A 13,868-nucleotide genomic window follows, 5' to 3' on the forward strand; every position below is an offset into this window, starting at 1 on the left:
ACCAAATATCCCCCACCCCCACCGACCCAACAACAGTATGATGGAACTCTGTCACTTTGAGAGATTAGATGTGCAGCCATTTGATTCATACTCTCTCTCTCTCTTTCTCTCTCAAAATGACACACACATACACACAAATAAATGCTAACATGCCTCAGAAAATAAGACTCACACACCTGTCAACAGTGGCACAATGGTAGAGAATATCTGAAGACAAACTGGGCTTCTGCTGCAAAGAATGCAGATGGATTATATTTATTATTGATTTGAGTAAATGCTCTGGGGAAAGAATACCCCAGATCAGTTTGCAGGTCATCATCTGTCAATTATAGGCTCGAACGTAGTAACAGTACATCCACTTCCTACACCTATAGACACATCTCAGAGAGCATTTCACTTATTCCAGACTCAAAAAGGCTTTGAAAAAAAAAACAGACAACGTTTGTTTCCCCTTCACATTACATTTTTTATTTCAAGTAAACCCATACTATTAGAAAAACAGTTTTGACTTATTTAAAGTATATTCAGTAAAACAGAGACTTCAGAGATCACTGGTTTATTAATTGCTGTGTAAAACGTGATTTTTGTCAGTGGCTACCCTAAGAAGACAGACTTCTCTAAGCCATCCTCCACTTTGGTGTACTCCAGGTGAGATTTGAAGTACTGGCTTTCATATTGTGGACTGCTGCGAACATATTCCAGGTAGTCTGGAGCTCCCGGGCAGATGACATTGTCGGCCAGCAGGATGCTTCCTTTCCCGAGGAGACCGCACTCCTGATGAAAATGGGAAAGGGGTGTCAACAGCAGGAAAACAAGCATCAACTCGGAAGACAATTAGTAAATACCAAACATACCTCCATCAGTTTTGTGTCAGGAAGGTAGCGATCCTTCCAGTGATCCAGAAAAACCAAATCAAATGTGTTCAAACCAAAGTGCTCCTTCATTTTTGGGATCCAGTCACCAGATGCTCCAACAACTAACTGGACCTAAAAAGAAGAAACATTTTAATTCTGTGTTCACACTACGTTAATCCTGTTTTCATACTTTGTGAAGATATAACTTTACCTTTTCCTCTAATCCTGCCCAAGCAATGACTTGACGAGCAATTGCCGCAAAGTCTGGGTTAAATTCAAGGGTGATGAGCTTTGCATTAGGGGGAAGTAGGCTGGCAATCCGCACAGTGGAATAGCCACAGTAGGTTCCTAACTCCAGCACAGCACCCGGATTTACCTCGGACACCACTGAGTCAAGAATGCAGCCTGTGGCGAAAATACAGTAGGTAGTTACCAAACATATGTGTCAAGAGAGAACTTCTTTTTCAGGGATGGCTTTGCCTAGTTCAGCAATGCAAAGACAAATCACATGCACGTAATAAAACAGGTGATCAACTGGCCCGCCTGCAGTCCCAACTTGTCACCCACTAAATATTTGGTGCGTAGTGAAACATTAAATGAGGCCCAGGCAACCCTGAACTGTTAAACAGCTGAAATCCTACACTGAGCAGGAATTAGACAACCCAACCCAATCATCTCATAAAACATATGGGTCAAGAGAGGAAATTATTTTACACGTGAAATGACATAAATCATTCAAAATCAGAACCTTTCTCATCTCCCACGTTCATGGCCCACTCCTTCTGTCTGCAGAACTGGTCGATGGCTTTTACCACGCTGCGAGGGTCCCCTCTGGTGGCATTCTTCTGTACTGCATTCAGAAGCCGCTGAAGAGACAGAAAAATGTTTCACCAAAGGTTTCAGCATGTTCCTATTGGACAGACTAATATTTCATCCATTAATGCTTTTGGTTTGATTGCTTAGCAGACATAATAGACGTGCTGGGTTCTTAACCTCTTTTTAAAAGAAAGACTCAATATGTTGGCGTATTTTCAAAATCTAGGCCATCTTGTGCTTCTGATTGAATGAGCTCTCACGACAAAAATGCGTGTATCCTTTAAAATCCAATCCAAAGCACGCTGTAGGATTTGTAGAAATTAAAATGTTTTCATTCAAGGTTTCAGTATGTGTCTAAAAATGAGGCCTTGTTCACCTTGTCATTATCAGCAGTAGCACATATTTGTTGTGTTACAATATTGAGTTGAATTGGGAAAACAAGGGGAAAAGGAGATGGAAAATGCAAAATGACAAAAAGAAGAAATACTATAATGTACAAATTCAAAGTGGACCTGAATATTTCCTTAATTAAATTACAGATGGTACATTCTTCATCTTCCTGCTCCACATTTTGAAAGGGACTTTCTAAAGATCAATATTTTAAGTAAAATTTGGGAGTAGTGCCGAGTAGATTCAGGCAGGGGCGGATTTAGGTTCAGACCTTTAGGGGTGTTCAGCTCCTAAAGAAATTCTGACATAAAGAGTTCCTGTTCAATCCTCCTGCTGAACCACTCACTTCATAAACAAGACATATTTTCCTCCACGTGAGATTTCCACAACAATAATAGTAACATGTTATTTTTAAGTAACACTACAATATAGTTTGTAAGGAGATGAAAGATGTTTTTGCAAAGGTATTCCATTTGCTACATGTTTATTATCATTACATTAGCCTATTATTTTTATGTTGTCTTGTAGGTGATTCAGTACAATATGTAGCCTAATTCTACTCATTGTTGAGTCCATATTTTAATGCAAATACCAATCTACTTTATATCAAAGTTTTAAAAGCATCTTAACACTGTGTATAAATACTTTTCTTTACCAAGACAATAATCTGGATATTTTTCTCACTATCAAATCACTTTTCTGTTCAATAAAAACAGCCTACAACTTCATATTTTCTCACCCTTAATAACGAACCTATAATTCTCACCCTTAGGTTTTTTTTTTTTTACCATTTATCAAGTAAGGAAGGGAAAGATGTTCTTCTGCATCCTGACAGGTAATTATTATTTCAAATGTATTGTTTCACAACTACAGTGGTCTACAAAATGCCAACCCACTCACCTACTGTCATAAGATACACGCAGATACACTCATTAATATGAAACACGATGCTACCTTATCACAGCATTACGTTTGCAAGCTAGCCAGAGTGCTAAACCACCTGAATGAGGGAAGGCTAATAACTTTGACGGGTGCTAAGGAATGTATAACTTATTATATCACATGTTTACATATTTTAATGGCCAGCAAAAGCAAAGAACAATTTTGACTTAAAATATAATGGATTATTGCTGCATATTCTTAATAAAAGCTTAAACATATAATTTAGATAATTGCAATAATTCTGTCACATTTCCCCACCACAAAAGTAATAATCCAAAGATATTTGAATAAGAGACTCATTGCATTCAGTGGTAAGAACATGTATGTAGAGGCTCAGGGGCCCCAGAAATGATAGCTGAGGAACACCTTCAATCACAACTAAGGGCCGATGACATCTCTACATTTGTCTTCGTCCTCTATTCTCTATTTTTCTGCAAAAAAAAACTTAGTTGCATTATGAGAAAAGCTGAATATGAAATCAACTGAGAGCTTTGAAAGAAGCACACATCTGTAATGTAAAAGTATTTTCTTAGATCAAAGAATATAGCTCCAACAACTCTATTTATTTTATTAAATTTTTTACTGTATGTTCTACTTGAGAAAGAAATTACACCACATTGTAAAGCAGTGGAGAGATCTGCTGTCAAGGTGGATAGTGCGGTGTTCTCCTACATATCTTTTGAAATACCTTTTGACGTATTAGATATGACGGTTAATTTGTCTTGAATTGTACCTCTGAGGGAACACTTGTTTTGTGATTTATTATAGCTGTTTTCTCCTGCTCTTGGACAACCCCTTCAATACATGACGCACTGACAACAGTTAAATTTGGACAAGACAAATACCCCTTTAACATTTTCAGGAGCATTGTCTCTTGTCTGTATCTCTGGTATGTATTTTCTATGGTGTCTAAAATCATTTTCATCCGTTTTTTAGCAAACATTGTGTTTATTCTGTTGGAGCTCGAGCTAGTCTTTGAACATGAACAGTATGTTGTCTTGGCATATAGGAGCGTTATCAGAAGAGGCTCCTTCCCTTCATCAAAATGCCACTACTTAAAAATGGATCCTTGTGAGCCTTGCTGGTCTAGATTAAATGACCCACAGGTTATGTGGAGAAGGAACAGCCTCCTGCAATCTCAGAGGAAAGCTTTGTATGTGTGTTAACATACATTACTAAGTGAAATAACTAAATGTTGACCAGTGTTTTGTGTCTCAAAAAGTATTGTGGTCAGCATTTTCCTTTAGCTTTGTCAGGACAAAGGTGTTTGAAATTAATTCAAGAGTACTTTAAAGGTGCACTATGTTGATTTGGTAGTGACATTTTTAAGTTGGAGAAGTTAAACAATTATATGCTAAATTTTCTGAACTGAATACACAAATTTACTTAAAGAAAAAAATGGGTCCCTGGAACACTGTTTGGAGCTAAAAGCTACCAGGAGAGTTACGGTTTCACTGTTGCGGACACCCCACCATAACTTCTCGCGTATCATTTTATCTTCACAGTGTTACGGGGACCAAATTTCCCTCTGAGGACAGAATTATGAGCATATACTACAGACTCTGTACACTTTTCCAACTTTCACATTTCTCTACCAAAACTCCATAGTGCACCTTTAAGTACCGTATATCGTCTAACTATGGATTGAAATTCTCCATTAATACTCTACTGTACACTATCTAAAGAGTGATGACTGTGATGATGTTCAATACATTCAAGATGGTTATCATTAAGGCCAGGGCTCTGATTAAAGGTATCAGTATTATGTTAAATTTAATTTGTCTACCTATAGTAACACAGCAATTGTTCATAATCTCTTCAAGAAATCCTTTGTTCGTTTGTTTAAAGTTGCTGGCTGTCCAAAGTGAAGTGAAGTGAGTTTGATTTGTTTGAACTGAAATTAGTTGAACATCCCATAATACCACACCAGTTGTTGTCAGCAGGTAACTGAGTAGTGCTTGGAAAACAGGAACTGTTGTTTTGAATTGTAAAGTTATGTAATTTAATGATAACACTGAATTCTGACTCCAAGCTTCAGTTTCCTGCACGAGTTTGGTCTTTGACAGTACTAGTTACAGCTTTGTAACATTACTGCATGGTCACTCTGTTATTAACATAAGTACTCTTACATAGTTGGAGATTGCAGTAACATACCAGAAACAAAACATCAAACTTGGCATCCATTCAAAGCAAGATTCTCTGCTGAATTTACGGTGATTGCAACACTACCAAGCTATATTGAATTTCATTTATTCATTGAATTTTGTCTGATTCTAGTTATAGACCAATACCTGCAAAAATGAATACGAACCCATCAGCCTCAGCTGCACTTTGAGTTCATTGTTAAAAAAGTAAATGTTTTTATTAACATCATTTTTATTTTAAGTATGTTTTCATTATGAAGTTTTCATTTGTCTCAGCACTTTATCCACAAATCAAGTTTCAAGAGTGTAGTCAGTATGTTACAATTTAAACCACAATTATTTCAATTTGTGAAAGAGGTTTCATTCTAAAATAACTAGAGTTTACAATGTGAAGCATAAATGCATGTGTGTACACTTGAATAATAGCAGTATATACTTTCAGCCTCCGCTGTGTGTATTTGGCCAGCCTATTTTCGGTCGTTTTCACTTCAGTTATGCAGTACTTCATTGGTTTGACAAGGCTGGCCTCGTAAAAGTGGATTTTTTTTTTTATAGAAGGCTGACCTGAGGACGTGTTGATTGGGTCAGTGTGTCCAGCATCCGCTCCACAATAACATCATGCCAGATGAGTGCCAGTCCTCCATGATACTGCACAGCTGCAGGAATGAGCCATCTGTACAGAGCATACAGAAGAGCCGCTCCACCGCTGCAACTGTAAAGAAGGGTCAGCCACATCCTGCAACCAAGGCAGAGAGCAAAAACATCAATTCAGCATGGTTAAGAGTGCTGCATTATGGGATGAGGCTGTGACAAATGGAACGCAGACACAGTGCAATAATAACACATTTGCCTGAGGTAGATGAAAGCCCTCATATCATCTCTCATTCAAAGGCAGAGGTGTCCTTTGTGTGGTGCTAATGAGATGGGTGTTTACTATGCTGAGTACAACATTGTTTCTGCTTCTGTTTTCTGTATCAGCTGCTGCTCACAGGATCAAACTGCACACCCACACACCTCTTTGTGATCATATCACTGTTGGCTATCATTTAATATTGACCAGAATAAGCACTGATAACGAGAAAACACGGTGCTATGTGTATGAGAAAAGAGCAGAATGAAAAAGGGTGACATAATCAGAATACTTAATAGGGGCTCCTTCTCTGGGAAAACAGAAAAAGAGCATGGCTGAAAATGGCATTACCTTCCACTCAACAATGCAACTGTGAAAGACCAGTGGTGGTTGAGGTAATTCCTTTTGATTAGGAGTTTGAGTTGCATGGCAACTGGCTGGGGGTTAAGAGCTGTGTCACAAAAGGCAGAGCCAGGGACTTCAACCTTTACTTTGGTTTCTTCCTAAGGATCTCACAACCTCCACAAGCAGAAGCAGAAATGCACAATAGTCTTGGCATGGATTGATTAACACACACTTGTGTCTTTTATCATTATGTAGAGATCAATCACAAAGTTACATGTTGTGCAATATCAAAGAGATTTCTATCGTTATGCAAACATTTTAAAATAAAACAGTCAGGAAAACAACACAAAAAAGGTTTTTTAAATACTGTTCTCATGGTGTCCTAGTTCCACAATAATACAACTGCACATGATCCACAGTCTTGGAATTAAAATCGGACTAAGCCATGATCTCCTTGAGCATGAGCAAACACTTGTTGGGATTTAAAAAAAAACATACCTCAGGCAAAGGTTTTTCATTCAGATCTAGAAGACAGAAGGACTTACATGTGTGGGCAGGCAATGCTCCCTGTCCACTTCTCACCTCCTCTCGCTTCTGGTGGAAAATGTACGAGTTCTCTCACAGCCGGACATATGCCCGCATATATATGAGACTAACTCCTCCCTCCTCTTCCTTCCATCCCCCTCTCGGAGCTCTGCTGAATCTGATCATGCAAGGAATGCACAACAGACCCAATCTCTGCAGGCACTAAAGGCAAACACAGACACATGTGGATGATTGAGTAATGCCACAAAAACAAAGATGTAATCCGTTTGGTATTTAACTGTTTCTGGGTAAACTTCTGGGTGAATGTGTTCACCTATATTTGAAGTGACTTTCCTGTGTTGATAACATTTTCATCTTTTCTCCAGAAGGGCCTAAAATGAGGTTTCCATTAAAGACTGTAGTGTGTTGTTTTTATCAATACCACATACTAACTCTCCTTACTTTGGCGAGTGATCAGGGTAATCCTTATGTAAGACAAATCTAAGACTTGTTGTGTATAAATCCATCCCCAAAAGCTCAAACTGCTTTACTATTAACCCCTTCAATACTGCAACTGAAGCAGCAACTTTCTAAAAAATGACACTAAAACCAATCTCATCAGTTTATTCGAATACAAGAGCTTTGTGATCACGTCACAGGTCAGTCTTCCAACAACACAAACTTTTTTTATTATTCTGAAAATGCTGTGCAAAAATCAAAGAGACATGGAAGAACTACAAGAAACAAGCAGTAGCTAAGTTTTAGTCGGGTAAAAATGACAGGCTCATGATGCCAGCATCAGAATTATTGTTATGTCCCACAGCTGTCACATGTCACTGGTAATGTGTCCAAGCTAGTAAAGTGGGCCCTGAACCAGACAGAACCAGTGTGTCTAGGAGTTGATCCAGGGGTGTTTGAGACACTGGGCAGCTGTGGCTCTCTGCTCTGGTAGCAACTCCAGCATGGTCAGGAGGAACGAGCTGAACTGTAGAGCTTCCTCACGCTGCCACTCGTACTTCTCCAGAAGAATCTCAAACAAGCTCCACTGCTTCAGCTTTGAGATGTGTCGCAGTTGTCCTGAAAAGAGTAAGAAGTAGACTGATGCGACCATCGATCTCACACTTCTTAAAACCAACCACAAAAAACCTTTTCTAAGTATGACAAATTGAGTCGGACTGTGAGTGCATAAAGTGTCTCAGTCCTGATATCAGATGCAGGTATTCTGGCCGCATTAAGTTAGCTTTTTGTTAAATGCTGTTTGTTTTACAATGTCTGCTTTATGTTTATTAAGAAAAATGTCACTTTACCTTTACGGTTGAAGTATCTTTTGGAATTCCTTCCTGAGAGGGCAAACTCAGATGGGAGGGGTCCCAACAGCTCAATTATGTGGGCAATGTGATCTGAGAGAACACGAGCAGATACTGTTTGTAAGCAGATTTAGGAAGAAGAAGGAAAGAGGCGGTCATACAAGACAACACAGACCTTCCTCGCGCGTGAATGTTGCTCCTGATAGAGGGTCAAACAGATAGTCCCCTGTGGCAAGCTCAAAAGCCTACAGTAAAGGAACAAAACATGGTTGTGAAACCTAAAATACACCTTTCAAAAGGAGAAAAAAAGGAACTGTTCTTTTAGATCCTCTGCTCACCATACAGGCCGTGCTCCAGATGTCAGCTGGTGTGCTGTAATCAGCGCCAATCAGAACCTCCACAGAGCGATACTGGCACGTCTGGATGTCCTCAGTGAAGTGTTGGTGCTGAAGATCAAATATATGTGACTCTACTGTACTACTGTAATCAGTCATAACATTTTCACTTTGATTTCTCTGAATGAAGCTACACATAAAGTATCAAATTTACTACAACATATTTAATGTGTTTATAAGGGAAAAAGATATTAGAGAGGGTTAGTCAGGAAATCATTAAACCTGTTACATTTCAACCTAAGGATGACATAAATTAAGACATTCCATAATAATCAATTAAATAGTTTTAGAGACATTTCACCCCTCCCCAAAAAATAAAAAATAAAAATGCAAATATCTTGATGCTACAGGAAAGGTCAGCAGATCAACAAAGTTAGAATTTATATTTTGGGTACAATAAATAAACTTTTTTTGGCAATCCAAACTTTACCTTCCCTGGAGCAATGCTACCGGCATAGCTTCTGAGATGTTTTTAAAAAGTGAAGTGAGCTGTCACAGTGAGAATTAAATCACAGTCTGTTTTTCTGACTATTTTGTCTGATCAAATGCAATAATAAGCATAACTGCACCATTGATAGCATTGACATTTACAAGAGTAATTTGGTCCACACAGTCATGTCTCACTGGAAACATCTGTTTTCACTGTTGAGTGTAGTAAATGTGCCTATTTCTGAAATGTAATTATTGAATTGTAATTTCATGGAGGGAAAAAAAAGGTTTTGATTTCTTATTAAATAATGACTCACCACCCAGCAGGCATTGCCCAGGTCAGCAATCTTGATGAGAATTTGATCAGCATTCTGGGGATTTAGCAGGTCCAACAGTGCATCGGAGTCACGGACACCTGAATACATCAAGGAAAATGACATCTGAGAAATGCAGATAGTATTACTTTTTCTGAAGATGTACAGTTAGATACTGTGTAAATATTAGCTCATTCACACATGCTAACCAAGCTTCAGATCTTTATTAACACAAACCATAACACTAACCACAGACAGAGGGAGGTAAAGGTGCAGGTGGCTCTTTGTCTGTAGTCTGATTTAATAACACTGATCTGGAGCCAGTGGCCGGAGCATCTGTGTTGAGGTCTGGCCATGAGCAGATGGAGTCTCTTTGGCCGTGTGAGGCACAGTCCTGTCCATCTTCAAACAGCATGGTGTGCCTCCTAAATGTGAAGTTAGTGAGAGCTGTGAGCTTTGAGTGACGCTTGGAGCTTGGGGTGCTAGAGAGAGCACAGTCATCAGAGAAAGACACATGAAGTTTGTCTTTTCGATGGTTGTCAGAAGCACCCTTCTGTCCTCGTCGACTTCTGTCTTTCCGGGTCAGTCGCTTCATTGGGCTGCTGGACACCTTACTGGACTGCAGACGTGCAATCAGTTGTTGGAAATGATAAGAAATGAGCAGTGAGTGAAACTATACATCTAAAAATCATAAAATTATCAACTTTTTAACACAATATGATGCAAACTAAAGCAGCTTTATCTTCATTCTGATGCCTCTTAAAAATATTTTCTCATTACATGAAAGATGCAACTATAAATATAATCTGGTATGTACTTATTCCTATTTAATACAGTGCTACAGATGAAATTCAGACATCCCATGTATTATGCATTCCCCTTTTCATATCATTTTCATTTAAAAGTTGGTGTTACTGTCTCAATAACAAATTGTGACGCTTCTGCTTTTCTATTCTTGTTAAATGTCTGATACTCAAGGTTATGCATATATCCATGGGTATGTATGCATATAGGATTAATATGTGCCAGATTGTAGATTTTATAAAGATGCAATTAAAAGACTCGAGCACAAAATAAAATCACAGCATCAATCTTACCCATTCCCCAAGACTGTGGAAAACCCCAGTCAGCTTTCCAAACAAGTTGGACAAACTCTTGGAAAGCCATGAAAAATAAATAGTTCATAATCAAGTCATAGCAAAATTAAAAAGAACAGGACAATTATTCAAATAATAATGAACATAAGAATAAATGTGTTTGTCACACACCTGTTTTTCTCTGGAGTTTCCATTCCCTGAGAGAGGTGACAAACATCAACAGGGAAAGATTCACAAAGAGTAAATACTTAAACCTTAAAAGAAAACAGTAGAGAATATGAAGCTTGCATTTGATTTAGTACAACTGACCTGACGAGCTGCTAAAAGCTGGGGATGTTGGCAGCTCCCACAGCTTGGTGTTTGACGCCAGCTTCTGGATGTAGGCCTCGTCCACTCTCAGCAGGATGTTTTCTGGCTTGATGTCTGCGTGAATAATCTTGCATTTTGTATGCAAGTAATCTAAACCCTGCAGAACCTGTGATAAGAAATGTGAATACAGTACTGCACCCCAAGTCAATAATGAGCAGAAATGGAAGAGTGTTTGTTCAGAATAAGAGCTCAGGCTGTTGTTAGAGACGTGGAGGATAAACACCTGTCTGAGGATGCTCTTAACACAGGGCAGGGGGAGGCCTGTGTAGTTGGATTTAATGATCCACTTTAGCAGCTGGTGGCCAAGCACCTCCAGAACCATGCACACGTCTGGTGAACTATTAAGGACTTTGTTTCACATTGTCACTGCTGAGTTGTTAGATGTTCTCGAGCTTTTAAAGGAGGCAAAAACAAATTGACACAATCTTTCAACCTTTCACTCATAGGATGTTGTTCTTGTAATGTCCATTTGTCATCAAAATAAAAACCCTGCACCTCTAGTTAAACAGCAGAACATTATATAAGATGCCTCTGTAAAGGATACGCTCTCTGTTTACTCCAGTGACCCTGAAGTCATCGATGAGGTGCACGACTCTCTCACGCTTTGGGTCTTTGGGGTCACTGTCCCTCACCTGATGGGCATAAAGTGGACATATTACAATGTCAACACATATTCACTCCTGAAACAATCACCGTTCATTCTACAGTCGTTCTTATATCTATAAAAGTGCAATAAAATGGCAACTATTTGAAAACATTGGAAATAATCTAAGCCAATATTTTCCCACCTTTACTTTTAAAAGTGTCACATTTTTATCTCCCAATGATACACTCTACTTTAAGATATTGCTATACAAAACGTCAGAAAAAGCATTTCCATTATCAGCATCACTTATTCAGGAATCTTCCTGCTCCACAGCCACCACTGTGTCAACAGATTTCTCTGTGTTGTTAGTGTCACAAACATTAACAACACTACAGTCAGACATACTACTTGTGGGAGAACTCTTTTATGAATAAAATCCGCTGAGTACACTTCTGTAAAAAAACAAACAAAAAAAAACAATGTGGTCACACTGACACATTTCAGAAGTTTGATCTCATCCAGTGCCGTCTCTGTGAATGTTTCAGCACTCTTCACCACCTTCAGAGCCACAAAACGCCTCTCCCTGAATAAATGCAGACAATTACGGTAGTTAGCTACTGTATGTTTATCATTATCACTAGGTTATGTTTTCCAGTTATATGATTAGGCACATGATCAAACCTTTACTTACACCATGTCCCAGCAGAGCCATACAGTCGAGAAGTGGCCCCATCCCAACTTATTAACCACTTGGTAACGGTCAACAAAAATCTCTCCAATCTCTACATGGTAGTAACCACCTGCAACACAATGCACAGCCAGCATCAAAGAAAATGTTTTAAACCAGTGTGTCAGAGTTTGATGTTGGGATACTAGATACCTATGCCATAATCTGCAGGATTCTCCTGTGGCTCCTCGGAAGATCCCAGAGGCTCAGGTGACTGAGGATGTGTCTGTGCAGATGAGGAGCAGGGGGCAGGTTTGCTAGATGGCTGGAGCTGTTTAGGCCTTCCCGATTTCTTTGGGGGGGGTCGTGGGCTGTATCTGATGACGGAACTTGAAGAGTTGGCTGTAATAAGGGCTGATATCGCAGCAGCATATGAAGATGACATGTTTTACTGGAGCCTGAAGAGTTTGATCACAGCCTGAGATTGGCCCAGATCCCAGCAGCGAGAAGACAGAAAGCTACAAGAAAAAGCCATTACATAATTTCAATCATGGAGTTCTTATTTAATCTTTCATCTCTTCAACAACTGTTTGTTTTCCTAGTTCACAGATTGTGCTTTTAGACACTCACAGCAAGCGGCTCTATGCAACGACATTTCAGAAGAGCCAGTGAATGTGTATGTTTATTTTTAGCTGGACAAATGGTATGTCAACGTAAATAGCTCCTGACACTGGCCCAGCTGTAACTGAACTCTCACGCTCTGATTTTGCATGGACTACAATGAGGAGGCAACACAGCTGTAAACATGAAAGGCAGACAATTGAAAAGAGTCATGATCTTTTCAGGGTTAATTGGCAGAAGCAAATTAAAAGTCTCTAGTTTTAAACAATTCAGTAATAAGGCTAGCTCATATTTGTATATATTATACTTTTTAGAATTCAAATGTCAAGAGCAGGCATAGGGACTTCTAAAAGGGATCAAGTCAAATGGCATTTTCTAGAAACGCCAAAGTAAATGTAAATCTTGCAATACAGCTTATTTGTTAACCAATGCAATAATTCTGGTTTAGGCCTATAAAAGGCAACGAAGGGTCGCTGGTATTCATTTGTGTGGGTGGAGGGAGCGAGAGAGAGAGAGAGAGAATGCGCCGTTAGAATTGTTCAAACGGAAGGGCAGACACTATTCACATTTCTAACACAATATTTCAAATTTAAATACTTTGTACTCAAATGTCGAGATTGGGATTGATCCATAACACTACTTAATACTCAAAGACAGAGGTTTAGAGTTGAAAAAAGTGGTTTCAGGGTTTAGTTACTCTTTAACTTTTAATTTGTTTAGTGTTAACGCAGTGACATTATGGTAAATGTAGTTTTAACTTGAAGGTTTTAGAGGAAGTGAGTTTAAAAATGTAGCGCTTGATTGAAAGGTGCGCCATAATTGGTTGTTTTGGGATTAAAACGGCGAGAACTTCATACTAGGTTAGTTTTACTCTCAAATTATAATAGCAATCATTTGGTACGAAGCATACTTACCCCTGTAAGCGTGATATATCCTGTTCAAATATTTATGACGCTAGAAATTAAAGCTTCTTTACTTCCTCACTCCGGTCTGTGTGACTGAAAAACACTCTGGTCCAAGAATAGCAAACTGTTGCTGCTTCTACTGAGACTATCACTGTGTAGCTACAACTTCTATTTCCAGAAGAGGGCAGTCTCCTATCTGTAGTAATTGTATATATGACTGTCATATGACAATGACAGTTTTAAGAAACCTCCAACCTCCTAACACTTCAAGCCCGACAGAAAAAAAACCTCATACAAGTCCAACATTTAAAG

At 38.9% G+C, this 13,868-nt stretch overlaps 2 protein-coding genes across 5 annotated transcripts; both read right to left on the reverse strand.

Moving 5' to 3' along the window:
* Positions 1-441: 441 nt before the first annotated feature.
* Positions 442-7,396, reverse strand: comtb (catechol-O-methyltransferase b). 3 transcript variants are annotated; one of them, XM_065954997.1, is made up of 7 exons: positions 7,201-7,396; positions 6,924-7,088; positions 5,711-5,882; positions 1,603-1,720; positions 1,066-1,259; positions 855-986; positions 442-774 (listed from the first exon to the last, which is right to left on the reverse strand). In XM_065954997.1, the coding sequence occupies exons 2-7, from the start codon at positions 6,971-6,973 to the stop codon at positions 595-597; spliced, it is 846 nt and encodes a 281-aa protein (XP_065811069.1). In that variant the 5' UTR covers positions 6,974-7,088; positions 7,201-7,396; the 3' UTR covers positions 442-594. The 3 variants fall into 3 exon arrangements, with proteins under 3 accessions (XP_065811069.1, XP_020489487.1, XP_020489488.1); XM_020633831.3 differs by having other exon boundaries at positions 6,924-7,396; XM_020633832.3 differs by having other exon boundaries at positions 6,887-7,325.
* A 79-nt stretch (positions 7,397-7,475) lies between these two features.
* Positions 7,476-13,723, reverse strand: LOC109983897 (SRSF protein kinase 3-like). 2 transcript variants are annotated; one of them, XM_020633830.3, is made up of 15 exons: positions 13,566-13,723; positions 12,244-12,548; positions 12,055-12,163; positions 11,859-11,946; positions 11,322-11,409; positions 11,001-11,107; positions 10,718-10,883; positions 10,580-10,605; positions 10,409-10,465; positions 9,561-9,930; positions 9,315-9,412; positions 8,512-8,619; positions 8,349-8,418; positions 8,174-8,266; positions 7,476-7,943 (listed from the first exon to the last, which is right to left on the reverse strand). In XM_020633830.3, the coding sequence occupies exons 2-15, from the start codon at positions 12,473-12,475 to the stop codon at positions 7,759-7,761; spliced, it is 1,797 nt and encodes a 598-aa protein (XP_020489486.2). In that variant the 5' UTR covers positions 12,476-12,548; positions 13,566-13,723; the 3' UTR covers positions 7,476-7,758. The 2 variants fall into 2 exon arrangements, with proteins under 2 accessions (XP_020489486.2, XP_065811067.1); XM_065954995.1 differs by having other exon boundaries at positions 10,718-11,107.
* Positions 13,724-13,868: the final 145 nt, after the last annotated feature.

Source organism: Labrus bergylta, chromosome 5, assembly GCF_963930695.1.
Source record: "Labrus bergylta chromosome 5, fLabBer1.1, whole genome shotgun sequence".
In the NCBI taxonomy this organism is placed as follows: Eukaryota; Metazoa; Chordata; class Actinopteri; order Labriformes; family Labridae; genus Labrus; species Labrus bergylta.

What these genes read in the sequence shown, in the direction of transcription:
- comtb (XM_065954997.1), bottom strand. Translation starts at nt 6,973, where the DNA reads ATGTCCGGCTGTGAGAGAACTCGTACATTTTCCACCAGAAGCGAGAGG. An exon ending in TCCACCAGAAGCGAGAGGAG is followed by an intron (nt 5,883 to 6,923) that starts GTGAGAAGTGGA and finishes CCTTGGTTGCAG; the next exon opens with GATGTGGCTGACCCTTCTTT. An exon ending in GGGCAGGATTAGAGGAAAAG is followed by an intron (nt 987 to 1,065) that starts GTAAAGTTATAT and finishes TCTTCTTTTTAG; the next exon opens with GTCCAGTTAGTTGTTGGAGC.
- LOC109983897 (XM_065954995.1), bottom strand. Translation starts at nt 12,475, where the DNA reads ATGTCATCTTCATATGCTGCTGCGATATCAGCCCTTATTACAGCCAAC. An exon ending in TCCTGCAGATTATGGCATAG is followed by an intron (nt 12,164 to 12,243) that starts GTATCTAGTATC and finishes ATTGTGTTGCAG; the next exon opens with GTGGTTACTACCATGTAGAG. An exon ending in TGGCTCTGCTGGGACATGGT is followed by an intron (nt 11,947 to 12,054) that starts GTAAGTAAAGGT and finishes GCATTTATTCAG; the next exon opens with GGAGAGGCGTTTTGTGGCTC.